This window comes from Molossus molossus, unplaced genomic scaffold (genome assembly GCF_014108415.1).
Source record: "Molossus molossus isolate mMolMol1 unplaced genomic scaffold, mMolMol1.p scaffold_m16_p_15, whole genome shotgun sequence".
NCBI lineage: Eukaryota > Metazoa > Chordata > Mammalia > Chiroptera > Molossidae > Molossus > Molossus molossus.
Genome location: NW_023425350.1, coordinates 73,674,899 through 73,702,330, shown reverse-complemented (window position 1 = coordinate 73,702,330; position 27,432 = coordinate 73,674,899). Strand labels below are relative to the sequence as shown.

Below are 27,432 nucleotides of genomic sequence, written 5' to 3'. Positions count from 1 at the left end.
TTATACAAAATATCCAAAATAAAAAAACTCTATAGAGAAAGAAAAGTAGGTTAGTGGTTGCCTAGGGCTGGGGGTTGGGGGAGTGGTATTAATGGGTGATAGCTATGGGTGCATTTTTGGAGTGATGAAATGTTCCAAAATTGATTGAGATGAAGGCTGTACAACTCTGACTTTAAATAGGTGAATTGTATCTTATGTGAATCACACACAAAAAGAAATAAAGTTAAATTTTTAAGAAAAGTATTTCAGATTGTGCATAGAAACTGTGTGATTACCAGATCATGCAGCTTCTCTTAATAATATATAAGGAAAAGATTAAGAAGCATAAAAGCAGGTTCAAATAAGCCACTAATATTGACAATTCACCAATATATACTCATATACACATAATCCATCATCAATATATATACTTGGCTTAAGAGTCAATTTTACCAGCAGTGTATAAATTATTTATTTATTTTATCCTCAACTGAGGACATTTTTGCATTTATCTTCAGATAGAGCGGGAGGGAGAGAGGGAGGAAGAGATAGAAACATCGATGTGGGAGAGACATATCAAGTGGCTGCCACCCACACAACCCCAACCGGGGCTGGGGACAAACCACAATGGAGGTACATGCCCTTAGCAGGAACCGAACCCAGGTCTCCCTGGTCCATGGGTTGACGCTCTAACCGCTGAGTCAAACCAGCCAGGGCAAGCAGTGTGTAAATTAAACAATAATAATAACTTCCGATCTTTGTTATTTTAAATCAATAATTTATAAAGTCTCATTTGAAAAGAAATATGTCTTTCTGAAACATCGTGAAGGTCAGAAAACTGCAAGAAAGTCAACTGATTTCAGGGAAACTTTCCATTAAAATCAATCAATATATGAACTAACTTCACTTTGGAATATGCTATAGCTGTTGTGTTCTGTAACACTGCAAATGTGTGAAATATAAATCTGAGTACAGATATATTTTAAAAAATAAATTATAAGCATTTATTTCTAATGGTCCAAAGAATAAAACAAAGTTGTAGGCAAGCTCCTATGAAAAAAAAATAAATGTGACAAATGTCAGAGACTTGAGGCTGCTGTAAAACAGTTACCCAGATGAAAAAAATATTAAGCACCATATCAAGAGAGAACATAGAAGAGAACTAAGTTTTAAATAACTTGAAGATAAAAACTGGTTTTAGCCCTGGCCAGTTTGGCTCAGCGGTTAGAGCGTTGGCCTGCGGTACAGAGAGACCCGGGTTCAGTTCCCGCTAAGGGCACGTACCTCGGTTGCAGTTTGTCCCCGGCCCTGGTTGGTCGTGCAGGTAGCAGCCACTCGATGTGTCCCTTCACATTGATGTTTCTCTCTCTCTCTCCCTCCCACTCTATCTGAACAAAAAATGGAAAAATGTCCTCGGGTGAGGATTAAAAAAAAACAAAAAAACTGGTTTTAAAAAATATCCTTTATATGTAAACTTACTATTTTCTTTCTAGTCTTTTTTTTTTCTTGGTTAATTCTCACCTAAGGATATTTTTCCATAGATTTTTTTAGATAAGAGTAGAAGAAAGAGAGGAAGGGAAGGAGGGAAGGAGTGAAGGAGTGAAGGAAGGAGAAGAGAAACATCAATGTGAGAGAGACATATCGATTAGCTGCCTCCCACACACTGGGGCTGGGGACCAAACCTGCAACCCAGATACATGCCCTTGACCAGGAATCAAACTCACGACCATTTGGTCTGCAGGCCGACACTCTAACTACTGAGCCAAACTGGCCAGGGCTTCTTTCCAGTCATTCCACTCCACAAATATTTACTCAGTGCCTACATATATATATACATATATATATACACACACACCACACACACACATATGTATATGCGCTCTGCATATAGATTAGTAATTAAACAGACAAGATCTCTGCATTGTGAAATTTAAAACTAGCGGAAGATGCAGTCTATAAAAAATCATATATAAATATATAATTGAATATTTATTAAGTGCTATAAAAACAGTATGCAATAATAGAGAAAAACAGAGATGACTTATTTGAACAGGACAAAGAAAGTCTCTAGTCTAAAGATTTGACATTTAATCCTACATCTGATATCTACTTCATCAAATCTACAAAAATAGAAAACACTAAGAAGAATACTGTAGGTTAACTAACATGTTAATTAGGGCTTTGCCTCTGCCCAGAGACAGGATGTGTGCAAGTCTGGAATATATCAGACTGTAAATTTTTTATTTTTGATATTTATTTTTGATATATTTTAAGTGGTATAACATGCTACTAATAGTACACATATGTAATTTGTTAATATATGACATATATACAAATTGGGAGCACATGATCAATGGGATGCTGAGCAGAGAAGCTTAGAAGGCACTGCTATATTGGATGTATCCTGGTGAGAGAGGCTGAATTAGACAAAGAGCTTATAAAGTGGTCTTGGGGAAGAGGCCATAAAAATAAAGATATCCACCACCTTTGATGGTTGCCTTCTAAATAACCTCTTGTAACTTTATATCATTAGATGAATAGCATTATTTGAGCCTTCTCTATGCTGTTAAGTACTGAAACAAACTGCACTTGAAATCTTAAACAAAATCATGAAAGGACTTGCTTAGGTCTTAGAAGCCCACTGGTCAACAGTCCACAGCCTAGGACGTAGCAGGAGGCCAGACAAGCGAGCACTGTGAATGGGCTATCAGGTTGCCCTCCTATAGAAGGGATAGAGATTGGAGTGCCTCCCTTTTACAGGTGCCTACACACCTGGGTGTTATGAGGTTGTATGTAGCATGAACTCTTAGTAGTGTTAATTAAATGTAGGATAATTCACCAAAAAAAAAAAAAAAAAAGGTTTCTCTCCAGCACATTTTTTTTTTTTGGTCTTTTTCTCTATATATTTTATTTTGGATAGATTCTATTGTTATTCTTTAAATTCAGTGACCTCTTCTTCTGTTGTGTCTCATCTGTTATTAAGATCTTGCAGTGAATTTTTAATTTCAGGTATTATAATTTTCATTGTTTTATGTTCCATTTGATTCTTTTATATAGCTTCTATTCCATTTCTTATTGTGTTTCTTTTAAATACTTGAAAATATTTATTAACAGCTGTTTTATTTTCCTTATCTACCAGTTGTATCTATTCTATCATTTCTAGATTTATTTCTATTGGCTAAATTTTATTCTAGTTATAGATATATATATATTTTTTGCTTCTTGGCACTCTAACAATTATGATATTGGACATTATAAATGCTACACTGTAGTGTCCTGATTTTGTTGTCTTCTTTTAAAAAGCGTTGAGCTTTATTCTAGCAGGCTGTTATTTGTGGATCAGTTGATCGTTACAGGCCTCTTTCTAAACTTTGCTGGGGTAGGTCTAGAATCACCAATTCAAGGACAAATCAGTCCTACTACTAAGGTGTTGACCCCTCTGGAGGCCCCACTGAATACCCCATGTAATTACCAAAGATATGCCGTTCTGGCTGATCAGACCTCATCCTGTGAGCAATGGGAACTGTTCAGCTTACAGCTCCCTGATCATTCTTTTTCTATGCATGTGTGGCCCAATACAACAAAGATTCAAAGGCACCATCATTTTCTGTATAGCATGCTCCTTTCTGGAAGTCTGTTCTGCAATTTCCAGCTGCTCACTTTAGATTTCCCCTTCCTGCAATGTGTTCTGAAATGTGTCTCCTGGAAGAAAGCTGGGGCAATCATGTTGCCCATTGCATTTATTTTCCTCTCTCAGGGAATCAGATCCTGCATAGCCTGCTGTCCAGTGTCTGAGAACAACTGAATCATATATTTTGTCAGCTTTCTAGTTATTGACAGCAGGAAGTAAGTCCAATCCATCATGGCTGGAAACTGATATCATTTTATATAACATGGAACCAATAAGAATTCCAGGAAGATAATGTATACAAGTGACAAATCAAAAGAACTAAATAGCCCTGGGCAATGTATCTCAGTGGTTAGAGTGTCAACCAATGCACCAAAGAATCTCGGGTTCAATTCCCAGTCAAGGGCACATACCTGGGTTGCAGATTTGATTCCTGGCCTGGTCAAGGCACAATGTGTCTCTCGCATATCATGTTTCTCTCTCTCTCTCTCTCCCTCTCCATCCCTCCCCCATTTCCACATTCTCTAAAAATCAATAAAAAAAATATCCTCAGGTGAGAATTTAAAAATAAATTTTGGGGAAAAAAAGACTAAATGGACAGGCATAGTTGAGTATAGGACTGACAGCTCATAAGAAATTTTATTTCCTTGGGGTCCAAGAGAAAGCTATTTCTTCCTACCTAATGCTTCATTTTCTGATACTGTAATTTAATGCAGATGAGGCTAACAAATATAACTATCTTTGCGAGTTTCTAAAATGGTCAACCTGTTGAAAGATGAGTAAAATGGAAGAAGTTAAAAAGACAGATGAGAAAGGAAAGAAAAAGACCACTTCTTTGTTTTCAATATATCGACTATAGCATTTCTTTCCTTCTCCTAAATAGTTTGTTGATGCTACAGAAATATTTCTCAAATCATTTTTTATCAGAACCCATTCAGTTCAAACTATGTTCATAATTTGACTACTACTCATCCCACCTCCATGATTACCCTATTCCAAGACTACTGGATTATTGCAACAGTTTTCTAAGTAGTCTCCATGTTTCTGCCCTGTCAAAAGCAACCAGAGTGATCCTTTTAAAAGATGTCATCTTATTCTTGCTAAAACTGCATATTTGTATTAACCTACTGAAAACAGATGACTCTTCTGGGATTGTAGCTGCAGGAGAGAAGTTAAGACAAACATAACAAGTTAGACTTAAATTTAACTATTGGGTAGAATACATTACCTAACCTTTACTCATCACATTTTTAAAAAATGCTCATGAAAGTATATTCAAATATTAAATTATAGTTTCAACTCTTATAGATTATATTTGGTAAAAAATAACAATAATTAAATAATTACCTCTCCTATGAAGACTACTATTACACAGTCCAACTTCTCTTCAGGATACAAATTATCAATAAGGGAATGAAGAGTTTCTATGAGGTAAGATTTAACTTCTCTCTTCACAGTGGGAATTCCCATTACTATTGAAACTGAAAAAAAAATGATAGTAATTATATAAAAAGATTTTATGAAGACAATATAGAAAAACACCACTACTTCAAAAGTATTAAACCCTCTCAAATTGATAAAAATACTTGAGGGATCAAATTATACTACATTTCAGAAAAAAAAAAATAACCAAAGGATATAAAGGCATACCCATAATACTGTAATTCTTTTCCACAGGGTTCATCCATAAGAAAAGAAATGTCAAAGAATAAAAATGAAGGATATTAAACCTAACATTTAAAAGATTATAAAGCATAAACAACAAATTTAATTATACAACGAAACCTTAGAAACACTGAGCACATGGAGGGACCTGGAGAGCAAGCACCGTTCTAAGTGAAATAAGCCAGTCAGAGAAAGACAAAGGTCACATGATCTCACTTATTTGTGGAATATAATGAACAAAACAGATCCAGAGACATGGAAGTAGGGAACAGAATGGCAAACCTCAGAGGGAAGGGGAGTGAGGGGGCAGAAAGAGATAAACTAAAGATCTTAGATGCATATATGCATAACCAATGGACACAGACAACAGTGTGGTGAAGGTGGGCGGGTGGGAGGAGGGTGTCAAAGGGGGACATCTGAATACTTTCAATAAACATAAATTTAAATAATAACAATAATAATAAAAGAGAATACAAAATAAAATTCCAATCAAGTTGGATAGCACCACAAGGATGGTAAATTGAGAGAGAAAAAATTAATGTCCCAAATCTCATGTATATGATGCATTAAGAAGAACATGATATCCCTTCTGTGGTTTCCTTGCCAAAAATGAATAACCTCAACCTAACCATGAAGAGACATAAGACATCCAAATTAGGGGAATACTCCACAAAATAACTCATTGGCTAGTACTCTCTGAGGCGTAAAAATCAGGAAAGAGAAGAAAGATTAAGGAACTGTCTGTCCCCTGAGGAAGACTAAGGAGACATGATGATAATTGGGTGAAATAAGAGATCCTGAGCTGGATCCTGAAACAGAAAAATACTAATGAAAAAAAAAAAGGCAATATCTGAATAAGATTGAAGTTAATTAACAGTATAACATCAATGTTTATTTTCTGGTTTTGATCATGGTACTATGATTACATATGGAATAATAAACATTTAGAGGAACTAGGTGAGCTATAATGGAAACTACTATTTATATAACTTCTTTAAGTCTAAAATTTCAGTTCTACTATTATGCTTGTTTTGAAATACAAATTTGTCCCTATGTGTGATCAATATATTAGGGAACCATTTCAGCATAACATACATTTCATATTTACTTATTGCAATTTCTGTTCTGGGAAAAACACTCACTAGGTGAATGTAGAAAACTGCACTTACTGGAACAGAGTTCAGAAAACTGAACAGAGCTATGCAGAAATACACAAAATGCACACACTACCAGTTGAGCTACCAGCTGCCTCAGCTCACTGCACACTATGAACCACATCTATCCAAATCTGGCGTTACAACTTACTGTCCGATTTCAGAGAACCTTCCTATCCACTTCTCAAAAGCAGCCAAGCTGCAGTCCTTCTGAAACCCATTTTAACATATAAACTTCAGATCTCTTTCAAGGTAGAGTAATGTATTTATTGTGTAATTTTCTATTTATTAGTCATTCAATGTGTGTAAAATTGTGCTACCATTTTTATTAGGTTCTTATCTTCTTTAATGTGCAACTGACCAAGTTAATGAGTGGTGTAATCCTAATCCCATTTTTCTCAGTTTACTGTACCATTCTGCATAGTACAATAATTTTTAAAAATGTATATATACTGTGTTACAGTAGGACTATATTTCCCAGAAAGTTTTAAAAAATATCATCTTTTAAGAACTCTTAGTATCCTGCCTGTTAAATATCAGTAGAGAAATACTTTACAAATTTTAAAAATAATTAAGTTTTAACAATTTATTAGAGATACTACAAAATACTTACAATTTATAGAATTCTAAAGCTAGAATTCATGAATCAACGAATCTACCGCCATGATTCTACAGATAAAAATTATAAGACCAAATAATTTAAGGGACTTCCCCAAAGTTTCCCATTTCTCTCTTCCATTTTGGGACAAGAGTTTTCAAGGGCTCAAAAAGAGATTTGCTATATTTCTTTCAAATATATTTAGTTAAGACCTACTAAATGTAAGGCATTACTCTATGTGACAGGGATATAATAGTGAACAGGATAGATAAGGTCCCTACCCTCATGGAACTTACATTCTAGAAGAGAGGAGAAGATAAAATAATACAGTCTTAGAGGGTAACATGTACTATACAAATTAAAATGTGGCAATACTCCCCTTGGCCGGTTTAGCTTAGTGATTAGAGCAACAGCCTGCAGACCAAAGAGCTGCAGGTTCGATTACCAGTTAAGGGCACATGCCTTGGTTGAAGGTTCGATCGCCGGCCCCTGTCAGGGTCATGTGGGAGGCAACTAATTGATGTATCTTTCTTACACCAATGTTTCTCTCCCTCTTTCTCTCCCTTCCTCCCTCCCACTCTAAAAATCAATAGAAAGCTCTGGCCAGTATGGCTGAGCAGTTAGAGCGTCGGCCTGTGGTCCAGAGAGACCAGGGTTCGGTTCCCACTAAGGGCACGTACCTTGGTTGCAGTTTGTCCCCGACCCTGGTTGGGTCATGCAGGAGGCAGTCACTCAATGTGTCCCTTTCACGTTGATGTTTCTCTCTTTCTGTCTCTTCCTCTCTCTCCCTCCCACTCTATCTGAACAAAAAATGTCCTCGGGTGAGTATAAAAATAAATAAATAAATAAAAATCAACTGAAAAATATCCTGGGTGAGGACTGAAATAAATAAATAAATAAATAAGGCAATATTAGAAAGAGTGGGTAAGGGGAGGGATAGTGAGGGTAAAGGAAGGCCTCTCTGGCATAAACTGAGTTGATAATTAATGATGAGGAGGAACATTCCAGCAGAAGAAACAATAAGGCCCTAAAGAGATAATGATCTTAACATAGTTAAGAAACAGCTAAGAAAAGAATATATCTAAAGCAGAATGAACCTAGATTCATAGCATTAGTTGGGGGTCATTTCACATAAAACTTTCAATTTAGTTTTAATTCTGAGTAAGAGAAAGCCATTATACTGGGAAAAAAAAGGCAGCGGAGTGAATGGAAGCTACACAAACCATCTCCCAGGACCAAACTGGAATTACAATGAAAATAAAGACAAATTGTCAGGAAGGGTCAACCGAAAGGCAGCTTGGAGGACCACATAACCAGGGACACTAACTCAATCCTGGTAGGCTTGCAAGTACGCGAGAGGGGGCTGGGAGCCCGCGATCCGCAGCAGCCTCGGTTGGGACCTGCTGCAGCCTCGGCTGGGGCAGGCGGCCCCGGCTGGGACCTACGGCTCCCTCGGCTGGGTGTTACGCCCTGAGCTGGGAACTGCCACAGCCTTGGCCACCCTTAGCTGGGAGCGTGCCCTCGGGATAAAGTTCCAGACGACTCCATGGCGCAGAGCCCGGACAGAGGCTAAATTGGCAGCAGCCACTCACCTTGGACTCCGGCAGAGGGAAGGCACACTGGACTGGAACTGTGTGGGGACACTCTGGATTTAGAGGGTGCTCAGAGCTTTTGCTGAGTGCAGCCACGCAGGACTGTGGTCATCTTACTCCTACCCAGGGCCCTGGAGAGAGGCAGCGGACCCTCCCTCGGAGATTCAACCCTACCCAGTGGCCATTGAAAAGCTAATTGAGGCCCATTACCAACCAGCATCTACCCTACCCTCGGGAAATCCTCTTACACTGAGCACCTGAGGAAGTTTTTCATTCAACTCAGAAACCAAGGTTCTTCAGGTGACCGCTACTAATAGCCTCCAGGCAAAAAAGCTAGAGGATAACTACCATTCCCTGGGCTAACAACTCTAACCAGGAAACTTAAGACTTGACAGTGGTGTTTAAAGTGGGTCCTCCCTGCCTCATCCAAACCCAGGAGAGGGAGCCACAAACAGCAGAACTCCAACACTCACAGTGAAAATTTGGCAGCCTCCAAAGCCCACTGTGATAGCCAAAATGGTGAAAAACAGAAACAAAAGTCAAATGAAAGAACAAGAAACCTCTACCAAAGATGAGATAAATGAGGTGCAGTTAAGCAAGTTAACAAAACTAGAATTAAGAGCCATGATCTTGAGGAAGCTCAACAGCATAAGTAAGGACATGAGAACCATGAGTAAAGACATAGAAATGTTGAAAATCAACCAGTTGGAAATTAAAAACCACCAAGAAGAAATGAAGAATGACATATCAGAAATAAAAAACACATTGGAAAGTCTAAATAGCAGAGTAGAGAAAGCTGAGGACCGGATCAATGAATTAGAAGATAGGATAGAAAAAATTAACCAATCAGAAAACCAAAAGGAAAAAATAATTAAAAAACAGGAAAACAGCTTAAGAGAACTGTGGGACAACTGGAAACGTAATAACATTCACATCATAGGAGTCCCCAAAGAAGAAGAAAATGAGCAAGGGTTAGAGAAAATATTTGAAGAAATACTGACAGAAAACTTCCCTAATTTGGTGAAGGAAGAAGGCATTCAAGTTCAAGAAGCACAAAGACCCCCAAATAAGAAGAACCCAAACAGGACCACACCAAAACATATAGTAATCAAAGTGCCAAAAATTAAAGACAAAGAGAGAATCCTAAAAGCAGCAAGAGACAAGCAACAGGTTACCTACAAAGGAAACCCCATAAGGCTCTCAGCTGACTTCTCAACAGAAACACTACAGACCAGAAGAGAATGGCATGAGGTAATCAAGGTCATGAAAAACAATAATCTGAATCCAAGACTACTCCACCCAGCAAGGCTGTCATTCAAAATAGAAGGTCAAATAAAGAGCTTCTCAGACAAAAAAAGGCTAAGGGAATACATTGGCACCAAACCAGCACTGCAAGAAATGTTAAAAGGACTGCTGTAATTAGCAGGGGAAATAGGAAGAAAAATATAACCACACTAAACAAAAATGGCAATAAATAAGTACATATCAATAATCACCTTAAATGTAAATGGATTGAAAGCTCCGATAAAAAGACACAGAGTAGCTGATTGGATAAGAAAGCATGACTCATCTATATGTTGTTTACAAGAGACCCACCTCACAACAAAAGACTCACATAGGTTGAAAGTGAAGGGATGGAAAAAAAAAATCTTCCAAGCAAACGAAAAGAAAAAAAAGCTGGGGTAGCAATACTTATCTGATAAAATGAATTTCAAAATGAAGTCCATAACTAGAGACAAAGAAGGCCACTACATTATATTGAAAGAATCTAACAGGAAGATATAACCTTGATAAACATATATGCACCCAATATAGGAGCACCAACACATATTAAAAATCTTTTGGAGGACTTCAAAGGAGAAATCGATAGCAATACAATCATAGCAGGGGACTTCAACACCCCGATGAAATCACTGGCTAGATCCTCTAGACAAAAAATTAGCAAGAAAACGGAGACTTGAAATGAAGCACTATACCAAATGGATTTAAATATATCTACAGAGAATTACACCCCAAAACTCAGAATTGACATTATTCTCAAGTGCACATGGGACATTCTCAAAGATAGTTTGTGTCCTAACATGTGGTCTAAGTCTCTACAAGTCCAAGAAGACTGAAATCATATCAAGCATCTTCTCAGAGCAGAATGGCATAAAACTAGAAATCAAGTGCAACAAGAACATGCAAAGACCGTAGAACACATGGAAGCTAAATAGCATGTTATTAAACAATAAATGGGTTACTGAGGAGATCAAGGAAGAAATCAAAAACTTCCTGGAAACCAATGAAAATGAACACACAACAACACAAAATCTATGGGATGCAGTGAAAACAGTTCTGAGAGGGAAGTTCATAGCACTATAGCCCTATCTCAAAAAACAAGAAAAATCTCTAATAGACTACCTAACCTCACAACTTAAAGAACTAGAGAGCAAACAAAAAGAAAACCCCAGAACAAGTAGAAGGAAGGAAATAATAAAGATCAGAGCAGAAATAAACAACATAGAGACCAAAAAAACAATTCAAAGGATCAATGAAACAAAGAGCTGGTTTTTCGAAAAGATAAACAAGATCGATGGACCCTTAGGTAGACTCACCAAGAAACAAAGAGAGAGAACCCAAATACACAAAATCAGAAATGAAAGAGGAGAAGTAACACCCAACACCACGGAAATACAAAAGATCGTTAACAACTACTATGAACAACAATATGGCAACAAATTTGACAATCTAAGCGAAATGGACAAATTTCTAGAAACACATAGTCTCCCAAAACTGGACCAGGAAGAGCTAGAAAACTTGAACAGACCAATAACAACAGAAGAAATTGAAGATGTAATGAAGACTCTCCCAGCAAACAAAAGCTCAGGCCCGGATAGCTTCACAGGGGAGTTTTACCGAACATTCAAAGAAGAACTAACACCCATTCTCCTCAAACTATTTCAAAAAATTCAAGAATAAGGAAGACTTCCAAACTCGTTTTATGAAGCCAGCATAATTCTAATTCCAAAACCAGAAAAAGACACTACAAAGAAAGAAAACTACAGGCCAATATCCCTGATGAACATAGATGCCAAAATCCTGAACAAAATACTAGCAAATTGGATCCAGCAATACACCAAAAAAAGTATCCACTGTGACCAAGTGGGGTTCATCCCAGGGATGCCAGGCTGGTACAATATTCACAAATCAATAAACGTGATACACCAAATAAATAAAATGAAGAATAAAAACCACATGATCATATCAATAGATGCTGAAAAAACATTCGACAAAATCCAGCATCCATTTCTGATAAAAACGCTCAGCAATGTGGGAATAGAGGGATCATATCTCATCATAATAAAGGCACATATGAAAGACCTACAGCCAACATCATACTCAATGGGCAAAAGCTAAAAACATTTCCCTTAAGAACAGGAACAACACAGGGATGCCCCTTTCACCACTCTTATTTAACATAGTATTGGAACTCTTAGCCACAGCAATCAGACAGGAAGAAAAAATAAAAGGGATCCAAATTGGAAAGAGGAAGTGAAACTGTCATTATTTGCAGATGACATGATACTATACATAGAAAACCCCAAAGACTCCATCAAAAATTTACTAGATAATTTACAAAATAAATGAATTTGGAAAAGTAGCAGGATACAAAATTAATGTCAAGAAATCTATGACATTCTTATACACCAATGATGAACTCACAGAAAGAGAAACTAAGAAAACAATCTCATTTACCATTGCGGTAAAAAAATTAAGATACCTAGGAATAAACCTAACCAACGAAATAAAGGACCTATTCGCAAAAAACTACAGGTCATTGAAAAAAAGAAATAGAGGAAGATATAAAAAAAGTGGAAGCACATACCCTGTTCATGGATTGGAAGAAGTAACATCATTAAAATGTCCATATTACCCAAAGCAATCTATAGATTCATTGCAATCCCCATCAAAATACCAACGGCATACTTCACAGAAGTAGAACAAGTACTTCAAAAGTTCATATGGAACCAAAATAGACCCAAATAGCCACAGCAATCTTGAAAAAGAGGAACAAAATTGGAGGGATCACATTACCAGATTTCAGGTTATGTTACAAAGCCACTGTAATCAAAACAGTCTGGTATTGGCACAAGAACAGGCATATAGACCAGTGGAACAGAACAGAGAACTCAGAAATGGACCCAAGGCAATATGCTCAATTAATATTTGACAAAGGTGACAAGAGCATACAGTGGAGTAAGGATAGCCTCTTTAATAAATGGTGTTGGAAAAATTGGACAGCTACATGCAGAAAAATGAAACTAGACCATCAACTTACACCATACACAAATATAAACTCAAAATGGATAAAAGACTTAAATGTGACTCATGAATCCATAAAAATCCTAGAAGAAACTGTAGGCAACAAAATTTCAGACATCATACGCAGCAGAATTTTCACTGATACATCACCTAAGGCAACAGAAACAAAGTAGAAAATGAACACATGGGACTACATCAAACTCAAAAGCTTCTGCACAGCAAAAGATACAATCATCAAAACGGAAAGGCTACCCACTGTATGGGAGAGCATAATTGCCAATGCTATATCAGATAAGGGGTTAATTTCCAATATATATATATAGAGTGCTCATACAACTCAACGAAAGGAAGACAAAGAACCCAATTTAAAAATGGGCAGAGGAACTAAATAGACACCTCTCCAAAGAGGACATACAAATGACTAAGAGACATATGAAGAAATGCTCAACATCACTAATCATTAGAGAGATGCAAATTAAAACAACAATGAGGTATCACCTCACACCTGTCAGAATGGCCGCCATCAACAAATCATCAAACAACAAGAGTTGGTGAGGGTGTGGAGAAAAGGGGACTCTAGTACACTGCTGGTGGGAATGCAGACTGGTGCAGCCACTATGGAAAACAATATGGTGTTACCTCAAAAAATTAAAAATTGAACTTCCATATGACCCAGTGATCCCGCTTCTAGGAATATACCATAAGAAGTCTGAAACACCAATCAGAAAGAATATATGTACCCCCATGTTTGTAGCAGCACCATTTACAATAGCTAAGATCTGGAAACAGCCCAAGTGTCCATCAGTAGACGAATGGATAAAAAAGCCATGGTACATATACACAATGGAGTACTACGCAGCTGTAAGAAAGAAAGATCTCTTATCCTTTGAGACTACATGGAGGGACCTGGAACGTATCAAGCCAAACAGAGAAAGACAAGTATCATATGATCTCACTTATTTTGGAATATAATAAACGTAACAGTCTGAGGAATGGGGTAGTCCCAGAGACGTGGAAGTGGGGTACAGACTGACAATCCCCAGAAGAGGGGGTGATGGGGGAGAGGTAAAGCACAGAACTTATATGCATGTATGCATGAACAATGGACATGGACAACAAAGCTGGGGATAGGGCAGGGAGGAAATGGGGGGGGGGATCAGTGGGGGGGGGAGGAGAAATATCTGTAACAAAAATTAATTAATTAATAAAAAAAAAGAAAGCTATTATAAATTTGTAAGTAGGAGAGTGACATTATCCACTTCATTAATTTTAAAAGTTTCCCAAATTTTGTGGAGAATAGATACAGAAGTGTTAAGAGTAAAAGCATTTTGGGGAAATCAGGAAGTTACTGCAGTAATCAAAGGAAAAGATGGTAGTTTGAATAAGGGTATTTAAAAATGGAGATGAGTGGATGGATTTAGGACATATTCCCTTTTTTTTTTTTAATCCTCACCTGAAAATATTTTTCTATATTCTTCAGCTAGAATGGGAGAGAGGGTGGAAGAGAGGGAGGGAGAGAGAGAGAAACATTGACTTGAGAGGGACATATCGACTGGTTGCCTCCTGCATGATCCTGACCAGGCCGAGACAAACTGCAACCAAGGTACATGCCCTTGATCAGAATCAAACCCGAGACTCATTGGTCTGCTGAGCCAAACCGCCCAGGTCAGGACATATTTCCTTTTTTTAGAGAGAGGACTTTTAAGAGAGGAAGGGGGAGAGAGAGAAAAAACATTGGTTGCCTCCTGAACACGACCCCACTGAGGATTGAACCTTTTGGTGTACAGGATGACTCTCCAACCAACTAAGCCATCAAGCCAGGGCTAGGACATATTTTGTCTCTCCAATGGCATTTAAGACTGGAAAGACAAAGGAAGAGGAGGATTAAAGGATGACTTGAGTAAATGGATGGATGAGGGATCTTTTATTGAGAGCAACACACTGTTTTGAGATACCTAAAGACAGGATGTGATACCCTGGAAGCAAATTTCCATATACTTTAACTTACCTCAGAATTTAAATTAAAAATATTTTAAATATTTAGAATATGAATTAAAACTATAGCATCTATGATGCAAAACATTCCTAAGAAATGTTAACGTATATGGTGTTCAAAGACTCTGTGTATGGAAAAAGCAAAATACATGCCAACCCGGAGTATGTAAAACACAGACAGTATAAAGTTATAATGCAAACTCTATTCCCTACCACAGTCTTGGGATGTTTTGTTTCTGTTTTAAGTTTAGATGTATGTTTACAGAAGCCATTTTCCCCAAATATATTGTTTTGGAGCTGAAATTTAAATTCTTTGGTTTAAAACAAGATACTGAAGGACTCCAAAAACACTAAAAATGAAAATGCTAATTTCAGCTAACATTACAGAATTAGAGTATCTGTGCTTGTGTTATTTCACAGAATTACTACAAAACAAAAAACAAAAACAAAAATACAGTTTTCCTGCCTTCTGGTCACAAGGTAAGACTGTACATCCTGGCCCCCTTAGAGTTAGGGAGAAAGTGGGAGTGGTTGTGATTAGTAACAGGCAGTGAGTCATCCCATGTGGAAATCATGGCTGAGCCCTGTAGAACTGCAGGGTGAAATCCTTCAGTTGTCTTTTTTCCTCAGCAGATTAGCCAGTAACATTCAGGAAGGCAACTGCTCTGGCTGCCTGGATCTCTGAGTGCTAAATGACACACAAAGTTCCCATCAATCCTGATGGACATGTACTTTGAGCAAAAAAATAAATAAATAATCCTATACTACTTAAACCACTGAGATTTTGGGGTTATTAGTTACCACTGCATAACCCAGCTATCCTGATCCTATTTGATAAAATGTTCTATGGCTTGCAATCTAGAAATGTATGTATTCTAAGGGGTAAGTAAACAATATCAGCAATGTAAACAATATAGACATATCATCCTTTCAGAGAGGAGCAAGGTAGACCAAGGAGCCAAACAGTTGGACTAAGTACTCTGTTCCACTAATTAATCATCCAGTATTTCCTCCAAGTATTAACTGTATCTACAACATATTATTATGTACTAGACAATCTAAAATATAGTCATAAGATAGGAAAGGCTGCTGCTTCATGGTGTTTATAATTTGACAGAGCTATTGCCTTGGCCGGTTTGGCTCAGCAGTAGATCGTCGGCCTGCCGACCAATGATTCGTGGGTTCAGTTCTGGCCATGGGCAAGTACCTTGGTTGCAGTTCATCCCTGTCCCTGGTCAGGGTAGTGCAGGAGGCAACCAGTCGATGTGCCCCTCTCACATCCATTTTTCTCCAAGAGGTCGCCGGTTCAATTCCAGGTCAGGGCACATTACCAGGTTGTGGGCCAAATCCCCAGTTGGCGGCATGCAAAAGGCGTCCAGTCAATGTTCTCTCTCATTGATGTTTCTATCTCTCTTTCGCTTTCCCTTCCTCTCTCTCTCAAATCAATAAAGAAAAAAAATTTAATAAAATAAAAAATAATAAAAACATATTTTTGACCCTTGTCAGATAGCTCAGTTGTTTAGTGTCATCCCAATACACCAATGTTGTGAATTTGATCCTCAGAGCACACACAAGATGAAACCAAAGAATGCGTGAATAAATGGAACAAGTCTCTCTCTCTCTCTAAAATCAATCAATAAATTAAAATATAAATTATTTTTATTTTTAAATCATAATTACTCTACAAATTCATTTTCTAGAGAATTAAGTCATTCATGATGTCAATTTTCTTAACTATCTGGAAACCCCAGTGTACAAGATGCCCTTTTAACCCACTTGTAGTTGCTGTGTCCATGTACTGCAGCCTGCTTCTCTGAAAATGTTGTGGGAAGATCTGGACGTGGGGGAGTGGGGTGGGGATGGGCTGACAGTTTTCATTCTGGATGTGAGAATTCCAGCCCTTTTCTAAAGGGGGAGTAGCTGCCTGGAGCACTTTTCTCCCTCTTCAGCCTTAAAACGGCTTATCTTAGCTGGTCTGAGTCTTGCTCCTTAATCAATCTGAACACTGAAGTACAGAATTTTTAGCAAGAAGCAATTTTTCTTGGATCTAAAAAACAGAAGTTCTTAATCTAAAGTCCCTAACTAGGTTTTGGGGTCCCACAAAATCCCAGAAATTACATACAAAATTATTTTTCTATGTGCATTTTTAAAGTAGAAGATTGACAGCTTTCCTCATCTATCCAAAGGATTCTGTGACTCTAAAAATATTAAGAACAATTTCCTAATGATTTAGAAGGGAAGGTTTTTTTTTTTAAGTAAATGTGAGAGCCCTGACCAGTTTGGTTCAGCAGGTAGAGCGTCGGCCCATGGACCAACGAGTCACGGGTTTGATTCCGGTCAAGGGCACGTACCTCTGTTGCGATTCATCCCCGGCCTTGGTTGGGGTTGTGCAGGAGGCAGCCACTCGATGTGTCCCTTTCACATCAATGTTTCTCTCTCTGTCTCTACTTTCTTCCTCTCTCTTCCTCCTACTCTATATGAACAAAAATGGAAAAATGTCCTTGGGTAAGGATAACAAAAAAAAAAAAAAGAAAGAAATGTGAGGGTTTTCTTGTTTTTCTCTGAGTTGTCTGCTTTTTCTATATCTCAAAAATAATGTCAGCTTAATAAGAATGTTAACTACTGAAAAGCTGGATGACCAAGATTTCATTATATTTCAGATGGACAAAGTTATAAACAAATGGAATGGAATAGGTATCTTCAAAAGGAAGAGATTGTCACCTTCATAAAATAAAAACAGACTACTACAAAAGAATCTATTAGTGATTCTGAAACTTTAAATGACTTTAAAAACACTTGTACTTTCCTTTGGTATTCTTATTAATAAAGATTAATGAAGTCTAAACCAACAAATGCACTAAATGGCTAAGGCATCTTACCTAAATAGTGATTATCAAAGGGAGAGATACAATATAAACTTCAGAAATAACTAATGATCAATGTTCTAAAAAAATACTTTTGAGTATGTTACACATATTTTTAGTCTGTATATCCTGTACCTTCTAAAAATATTTCTTAAATCATAAATATTTCTTACATCATAGTCTGAACATGCTATTTTAAAAATTATCTCCTCTTGAAGACAGCATCCTGCCTCTGCAAATGTGGGAGGGTTTGGATGTGAGTTAATTAATTTTAATTTTTAAAATTAAAAATGACATTTAAAATTTTTTATGCCTAGAGATGGGGCTTGAACTAGATTTCTCATGATCCTTTTCAGCTCTATTAATCTGGTCAATGGAGAAAAATGTCTAACTCCTTTCAATTTGAATTTTAGAATGAGTCCTAAGTTACTAAGCACAGAAAAAGAATTTTTATTCTTTGACCTGCCAGACTTCTAACAGTCAATGTAATACTCCAAGACAAATTAATACTTGCAGTACAACCACAATATGAAACAAAATAAATATACCTCCTGTTCTTCCATTACCAATCTGCACAGCAGGTTGAAGGCTTCCTTCATTTTGCAATAAATGAGGCAAATGATAATAAATACTTGGCACTTGAAGAGATTTTTTGCTTGTTAACTCCTTTAGTAGCTTTAGGGTATTATCTGAAACACACAAGTATAATTAATCCATTGGACACCTTACTTATACAAGTTGCAGCTTTTATAAATAGAGCAGTAACATTTAAAGCTAGAACTAAAGAATTTCTTTCTTAATTTCATACTTTGGTAAATGAGATCTCCACTTAAAATGAAAAGATGCTTTTGCAACAAAATAAAACAATGATACTAAATTTTGGTGATAATGTGATAAATGTTTCAGCTATTAAGAACATCACAAACTCTACAACATCTCTGTCCTATTATTCAATAATTTCCCTTTTAGGAATTAAATTTAACTTTTATGCATTCAATGACTATTTAGTGATTATCTATTTTGTTGCAGCGACTGTGCCATGTTGTTTAGAAATCAACAGTCATCAAAACATAGATCCCTGCCCAGCCGGTGTGACTCAGTGGTTGAGGATCTACCCATTCATCAGGAGGTCAACTCGTTTGATTCCTGGTTGGGGGTACATGCCCAGGCTGTGGGCCCAACCCCCAGTGGGGGGCATGGAGGAGGCAGCCAATTGATATTCTCTCTCATCAATGTTTCTCTCTCTCTCTCTCCTTCACCCTGCCTCTCTCTCTAAAATCAATAAAGAAAAAAAAATTTTTTTAAACACATGAATCCTGTTTTTAAGAAAGTCATAACCTAATGAAAATAACTTAAGAGCTACCAGAAAATGTGATCAATTTATATGCAAAGATGTTCATCACAGAACAGAAAAACCACCAGAAAATTCTATTTGCCTAATTATTAAAAATTGTTTAATATATTATAGTAAATGATTAGCTGACAAGTTATATAGCTATTAGAAATGGTATTTTTGAAGAATATTCAATAATAGTAAATGCTAATAGCATAATTTGAAAAGCAAAAATAAGGCTATAACACACAATCATAATTTTGAAAAAAAAATATTCATGAAAAAAAAGACTAGACAGAAACCAAAAAAAAGTTAACAGAAATCACTTGGCAGGAGGCTTACAGGTGATTTCTTTTTATTAGCTATACCATTCCATAATTTTATTATTCACTTATTTATATTATTATTTTTTAATCCTCACCCAAGGACATACTGAGAGAGAGAGATGATGTGAAAAGAATCAATTGGTTGCCTCCTGTAGGTGCCCCAACCAGGGACTGAACACACAACCCAGGTATGTGCCCTGACCAAGAATCAAACCAGCAACTTTTGGTGCACAGGATGATGCTCAACCAACTGAGCCACTCCAGCCGGGTTACCATTCCATAATTCAAATGTTACTGTGCCATAATACAATTTTATAATCAGGAGGGAAAAGGATGAGCATAAAACTTGAAAAATAAGGTAAAGTAGTGAATCGTATAAGAGGAATTAATGGTAAAGGATTAGAATAGGTAAAGCTAAATGATAAAAATATATTCATCTTGAAATAATATGTAAATTTGAAATAATATGTAAATCTGATTATACACATATATCAATTTAACTATTAGAATAAGAATGGCACAGAAACAGAGAGAAGATGGGCACTCATCTTATTCTGACCAGAAGCTCTCAGAGTAAAAAGTCAAATATCTCCAAAAGTACCCATTATAAAATTTTATATTTTTTTCCTATAAGTCAAATCTAAGAGCATTAATTGCTCCAAAGAGCTAAAAAATTCTCCAGAGTCCATCTGAGGTCCACACAAATCAAAACATAAAGATGTATAAATGCAAAGTTAAATTTTGATCTTAATTTGAATATGATTTTAAAAATATAAAAACACTACTATCAATGAAATTTAACCCATTACTACTCTCTTAAAATCAATTCATAAAAACTGTTTTATAATTTACAATAGAAAGTTTTCTGTGGTGATTTTTCTCTCTGAAAAGGGTAATGTTGGCTAATAAGGTACTCTATACAACTTTCAAATAAAATACTTCACATGACCCTTTGAAAATATATTCTTTTTATAAAACTAAAAATATAATTTGTACCTGAAAATTTATTCAGTGTGTCCTTACTTCCATTTGTTTCTGCTCCTACACGCCTGAACTGCTGTACAATGGCATTTAATTCAGAAGAGCGCTGTGAGATTCTATGTTCAGCAATTCGAAGACGTTCTTTCAAAGCAAGAAATTCTCGTTGATAAGCAATCAGTTTTTCTAGAAGCAAACCCAAAAGTTATTAGTGTATTTCTAAAATAATAATAATAATAATAATAACAAACATAAAACAAAACTGACACAGAACTGAAAATAAAAAGGAGCCCTGATGAGTTATATAAAAAAGCACCAGTGCCTGTCTGGTGTGGCTCAGTGGTTGAGCATCGACCCATGTACCAAGAGGTCACCGGTTTGATTCCTGGTCAGGGCACATGCCCAGGTTGTGGGCCTGATACCTGGGTGAGAGGCATGAAGGAGGTGGCAAACTGACGTTCTCTCTCATCAATGTTTCTGTCTCTCTCTCCATCTCCCTCTCTCTCTAAAATCAATAAAGAAAAAATTGTTTAAAAAAGCACCAGTAACTAGCTCCCCGCCCCGCCCCCATCTTCCTCTCCTCCTGTCTCTCACCCCCAAGTCTAATATAACTCTCCTTTCTTGCAGGACAGGGACAAAAAAATTAAAAATAAATAAATTAAATAAATAAATAAATAAATAACTAGCACCAGTAACTAAATGTGCTCTTATATCTTTCAGAACGTGAGTAATTTCTTCATAGTATTTCAGAAATTAAGATAAGGAGAAAAAGATAAAAAGTTTTTAAAATCAACACTTCAAGAATAGTACTAACATCATTTCAAAAGGTACAAATAACTAATAAAGAGTATAAAGAAGATAGAGAAATGAGGCATTGAGACTGATGGTAAATATATATAATAATATAATGAATATAACATCTTTTTTGGCATAATTATTAATTTAGGCTAAATGTTTCCTCTGTACTTCCTATTCTGCAAAGATGTCCCTAGGCCCAACTTTGGTCAAATTCCTGGATCCCTAAAAACTCCATCAGGTAAATGTTAGATGACCCTAGTTAAAAGGCCATTCATTATAATTTGAGAGAATCACAGGTCAGGAGAACCTGGTCTGGGAAATTAATGTAGATTTTCATGAGGATAAATGTAGGCACTGAAACAACAGTAGGAGACAGCCCAAAGACAAAGTGCACAGTGAGAAGAGACCCAGGGACAGAACCGGACACCAAAATCTAAGAGATGGTAGAAAAAGAAAAAACATTCATTTATCTTGATCACCACTGCTGAAAGGTAGTTGAGGCTATGGCAGTACTATCAGCAATTTCCACAACCTCATTAAACTAAAAGAAACCAGAACAATAAGTTTCAACTTCTATATCAAACTAGATAATCCAAAGCTACTATATTGACACCTAAATTAAACACATCTTAGAAAGACATTTTAAAAAATGTATTATTATAATATCTGCTTTATTCTAGCACAGAGTCAATAAGAAACAAGACGTATGAAAACTAAATCTGGTCATCCAGTCAAGATGGCAGCGTAGGTAAACGTGGTATCGTGTCCTCCCACAACCACATCAAAGTACAACTAAACTACAGAACATCCATCATTCAAAACCGTCTGAAATCAAGTTGAATGGAAGTCCTACAATTATGAAATTAAAGAAGCAGCCGCATCAAGACTGGTAGGAGGGGTGGAGGCGCTACGGGCTGGTCCCACACCCACGTGTGGCGGAAAAAAATTAGGACACCTCGTCTGGGAAAGTCCTCCCTCAGGACTGAGGGGTCCCAGTCCCACACCAGGTGCCCAGCTCAGGGTTCCAGAGCCAGGAAGAGAAGTCCCATAACTTCTGGCTGGAAAAACCAGGGGGAACTGAGGCTGAGGGAGGCTGAGGCAGCTGGAGACCGAGGCACCTCCTCTTAAAGGGCACTCAGACTTGCACCCTCCAGGCTTCAGTGTGGGGGAGGTAGCTTGAAAGGCACCAGAGACATATGGGGAAGAACTGAGTTGTTTGGCATTGGAGCGAGGAATGGAGAGGCAGCTTTCTCTTGGACAGACCTGCTGTCAGAGGTCTTTGTTACTTTGGTGAGCCCTTTCCTGGGGCAGCAGACACCCAGTCATATTTGGGACTCCAGCAACTTGGCTCACACTCTTTGCCCCTCCCTGGTGATTCCCTGAAGCCCCGCCCCACCCAAGCTGCTGCCAGTTGCTTGACCATAGGATTGGCCTGTTTCAGATCATGCTTCAGGTTTTCCTAAATTCTTTCAAACAAGCAGCATCTGGTCTCAGCTAGCCCCATACTTCTCGTTAAGTAATACATAGAAACAAATACAGGGAGGCAGCCAAAATGAGGAGACAAAGAAATAGGTTTCAAATGAAAGAACAGGAAAAGAACTAAGTAAAATAGAGATAAGCAACCTAACAGATACAGAATTCAAAACACTGCTTGCTTATAAGGATGCTCAATGAACTTAGTGAGAACCTCAATGAACATAGTGAGGGCCTCAAGAGCATAAAAAAGGAGAAGTCAGAAATGAAGGATGCACTTACTGAAATAAAAAATAATTTACAGATTCAATAGTAGAGTAGGTAAAGAAAGCCAAGAAGCAAACCATCGACTTGGAATATAAAGAAGCAAAAAACACCCAATCACAACAACAACAACAATAAAAAAAGAATCCAAAAAAAATGAGGATAGTGTAAGGAGCCTCTGGGACAGCTTCAAGTGTACCAACATTCGCATCTTGGGGATGCCAGAAGGAGAAGAGAGAGAACAAGAAATTGAAAACCTATTTGAAACAATAATGGTAGAAAACTTCTGTAACTTGGTGAAGAAAACAGACATACAAGTCCAGGAAGCACAGAGAGTACCAAACAAGATGAACCCTAAGAGGCCCACACCAAGACACATCATCATCAAAATGCAAAAGGTTCAAGACAAAGAGAGAATCTTTTTTTTTTTTTTTTTAATCCTCACCCGAGGACATTCTTTCTATTTTTTGTTCAGATAGGGTGTGGGAGGGAGAGAGAGAGAGAGAAACATCGACGTTGGGCCGGGGACAAACTGCAACCGAGGTACACGCCCTTAGCGGGAACCGAACCCGGGTCTCTCAGGACCGCAGGCCGACGCTCTAACCGCTGAGCCAAACCAGCCAGGGCCAAAGAGAGAATCTTAAAAGCAGCAAGAGAAAAGCAGTTAGTAACCTACAAGAAAGCTCTCATAAGACTGTCAGCTGATTCTCAAAAGAAACTTTGCAGGCCAGAAGGGAGTGGCAAGAAATATTCAAAGTGATGAAAAGCAAGAACCTACAACCAAGATTACTCTATCCTGCAAAGCTGTCATTTAGAATTGATGGCCATATAAAGAGTTTCCCAGACAAGAAAAAGAAAAAGCTAAAGGAGTTCATCACCACCAAACCATTATTACATGAAATGTTGAAGGGTTTTCTTGAAGAAAAAGATACAAAATATGAACAAACAAAATGGCAATGAATACACAGCTATCGAAAATTGAATCTACAAACAAAATGAACAGGCAGAACAGAAGCATTCTCATAGATACAGTGAACATTTTGTTGGTTGCCAGATGGGAGGGGGGTTGGGGGAATGGGTGTAGGGATTAAGAAGTACAAATTGGTTGTTAGACTGACAAACCTTAAAGGGAAGGGGGTTGGGGTGTGGAAAGAGATAAACCAAAGAACTTATATGTATATATGCATAACCAATGGACACAGACAACAGTGTGGGAAAAGGCAGAAAGGGGGTGGGAGTGGGGAGGAGGGGATCAATAGGGGAGAAACGAGGAAGATCTGTAATACATTCAACAATAAAAATAAATTTTAAAAAAATTAAATCTGTATATTTCATAAAGCTAGTCTTAAAAAGAGTCAATTATACTGTTCCTGTCCCTTACATAAAGGCCCTCAGAGTAAATATCTCTTATGAATTCTTTTGTTTTGCCCTGGCCGGTCTGGCTCAGCGGTTAGAGCATTGGTCTGTGGACCAGAGAGTCCCGGGTTTGGTTTCTGCTAAGGGCACGTACCTCAGTTGTGGTTCGTCCCCGACCCCTGTTAGGGTTGTGCGGGTGGCAATCAGTCGATGTGTCTCTCTCACATCGATGTTTTTCTCTTTCTCTCTTCCTCCCTCTCTCCCTCCTGCTCTATCTGAACATAAATGCAAAAGTGTCCTCGGGTGAGGATAAAGAAAAAAGAATTCGCCCTGGCCGGTTTGGCTCAGCGGTTAGAGCGTCGGCCTGCGGTCCGGAGAGACCCAGGTTCGGTTCCCGCTAAGGGCACGTACTTCGGTTGCAGTTTGTCCCCGGCCCTGGTTGGTCGTGCGGGTGGCAGCCACTCGATGTGTCCCTTCACGTCGATGTTTCTCTCTCTCTCGATGTTTCTCTCTCTCTCTCCCTTCCTCTCTCTCCCTCCCACTCTATCTGTACAAAAAAATGGAAAAATATCCTCGGGTGAGGATAAAGAAAAAAGAATTCTTCTTTTTTTATTTTCTTTTAGAGAGAGGAAGGGAGAGGAAGAGAGAGACAGAAACATCAATGAGAGAGAACATCAAGTGGCTGCCTTCTGCATGCCCTCCACTGGGGATTGGGCCCACAACCTAGGCATGTGTCCTGACCGGGAATCGAACCAGTGACCTCTTGGTGCATGGGTCGACGCTCAACCACTGAGCCGCACTGGCCAGATTATCTCCTAAGAATTCGATGGCAGGAAAATAAAGTCTCTCTTGCTTAACTGTCATGCTTTGAATAATGAAAGCCATGTAATAGCGGTATCCCCCTTAATTTTCTGGCTTTAGGAGGAAACAAAGGAGACGAGGTGTTGTGATTAAGAAAGGGCAAACAGGGAGCTTTGGGTGCCAGCAAAGTTCTATTAATTGAGCTGTGTAGTGGTTAAATAAAATTCAGTACTATACATTTATAGTTTAGGTACTTCTCCATATGCATAAATTCAAAATAAAAGAATCATTATAAGATACTATTCACAAATACAAAACTATAAGCAATTACTGATGACTTTGAACCACATCAGGGTTAGGGTGCTGACCCTATACAGTGGAAACTCCATATATACCTTTTGACTCACCAAAAATGTACCTACAGTTGGCTCTTCATATCATGGGTTTTGCATCTGCAGATTCAACCAATTGAGGATTGATAACTTTCAATCCTCACTCGAGGATATTTTTCCATTTATTTTAAGATAGAATGGGAGGGAGGGAGAGAGAAACATCCATGTGAAAGAGACACATCAACTGGTTGCTTCCTGCACAATCTCGATCAGGGCTAGGGACCAAACCACAACCAAGGTATGTGCCCTTGACCAGAATCAAACCCGCGACTCTTTGGTCCACAGGCCGACACTCTAACCGCTGAGCATTGTGGACTGAAACTATTTTCATTTTATTTTATTTATTTTTTATATATTTTTTAATTAATTAATTAATTAATTTTAGTTACAAATGTTTCTCCTTTTTGCCCCACAGATTCCCTCTTCCTCCCCTCCCCACCCTGTCCCCAGCTTTGTTGTCCATGTCCATTGTTCATGCATACATGCATATAAGTTGAAAACTATTTTTAATCCATAGTTTAATCCGCCTCCTGCATGCCCCCACACTGGGGATTTGGCCCACAACCTGGGCATGTGCCCTGACCAGAAACTGAACTGGTAACCTCCCAGTGTATGGGTCAATGCTCAACCACTAAGCCCCACCGGCAGGGCAAAAAGAGAATGTTTTTAAAGGGCAAAAAAATAAAAATAAAACCTAGAAATAAGGAAAACTTGCTCTAACATCAGAAAATACCAGAAGGCTAAAAAATTAAAACAGTGTGGACTGCCAGATCCAGATAGTATGGACAAAGGCTGATTAGGATGAGCAGACTGTCCAAAATTGGTATGAGTGAACTATCATCTGAGTTCTTACCTTTTTACGTGAGCAAGTTAAAAGCCTCTCCTTAACACTTACAGGAGTGCTGACAGAGTAGTTTCTAAATATCATTTGCCCTAAAACAAATTAGAATGCTTTGGAGGAATAACTTTAAGATGAACCTGGAACATTGTGTGTCAAGTGAAAAATATTATTTTTTAAAAAGACAGGACTTATCAAAAGCACACAGGAAGGTACCCAATGCACTCCAAATAACCAAATTTGGGATAAATTTAAGTACCAAAACAATATTAATGGCAACAGATTATAACCTATTGAATAAAATAAGAACTCACAAGTCCATATCAATAATAAATAAAAATTGCCCTGGCCAGTTTGGCTCAGCGGTTAGAGCGTCGGCCTGTGGTCCGGAGAGACCCGGGTTCGATTCCCGCTAAGGGCACGTACTTTGGTTGCAGTTTGTCCCCGGCCCTGGTTGGTCGTGCGGGTGGCAGCCACTCGATGTGTCCCTTCACATCGATGTTTCTCTCTCTCTCTCCCTCCCACTCTATCTGTACAAAAAAAATGGAAAAATATACCCTCGGGTGAGGATTAAAAAAAAAAATAATAATAATAATAAATAAAAATTAACAGATGAAGGAAATATGTTTCTTATAACAGTATGCCAACTAATAAACATAGAATGAATGATAAATGTTAGAAAATCACCATTTTGCAACTATCACAGCAATAACTCATTCAGGCAAGAATAAAATATGGATGCTAAAACCAGCAGGTAAAAGTTTGATGAGGAACAAGATATATAAATATCATCTCCACATATCTTCCTACAAAGAACTTAATTAATTTACCAAGGAGAAATCTGGCAAATATCATCTTAATCAAGTGATCAAAGTTCACCTCAGCAAAAATGGAACAGACATCAGGTACCTCTGGATGTAATGCACAGACCACACACCTCATTTATGTGGTATTCCTGCCAAAAATGCTCTTCTCAAGGAAACATCATGCACATCCAAATTGAGAGCCAATGTACAAAACAAAAAGCTTGTACTTAAATGTCAAGGTCATCAAAGACAAATATTTAGGAATTGCCTGAGATTAAGAGACTAAA

At 37.7% G+C, this 27,432-nt stretch overlaps 1 protein-coding gene across 3 annotated transcripts in view; it reads right to left on the bottom strand.

The window, feature by feature from the left end:
* Positions 1–27,432, bottom strand: part of MGAT4A (alpha-1,3-mannosyl-glycoprotein 4-beta-N-acetylglucosaminyltransferase A) — a 118,090-nt gene that overhangs the window by 28,295 nt on the left and 62,363 nt on the right. For 2 of the 3 annotated variants that reach the window (XR_004959641.1, XM_036262169.1), the window contains exons 3-6: positions 20,436–20,603; positions 18,329–18,469; positions 4,955–5,088; positions 4,736–4,765 (exon numbers count right to left, since the gene is read on the bottom strand). Coding sequence is in view for 2 of the 3 variants with exons in the window: in XM_036262169.1 (XP_036118062.1) it covers positions 4,736–4,765; positions 4,955–5,088; positions 18,329–18,469; positions 20,436–20,603 (473 nt within the window). In the remaining variant the exon portion in view is untranslated. The remainder of the gene's footprint in view (positions 1–4,735; positions 4,766–4,954; positions 5,089–18,328; positions 18,470–20,435; positions 20,604–27,432) is intronic. The other variant, XM_036262170.1, reaches the window with a different exon arrangement.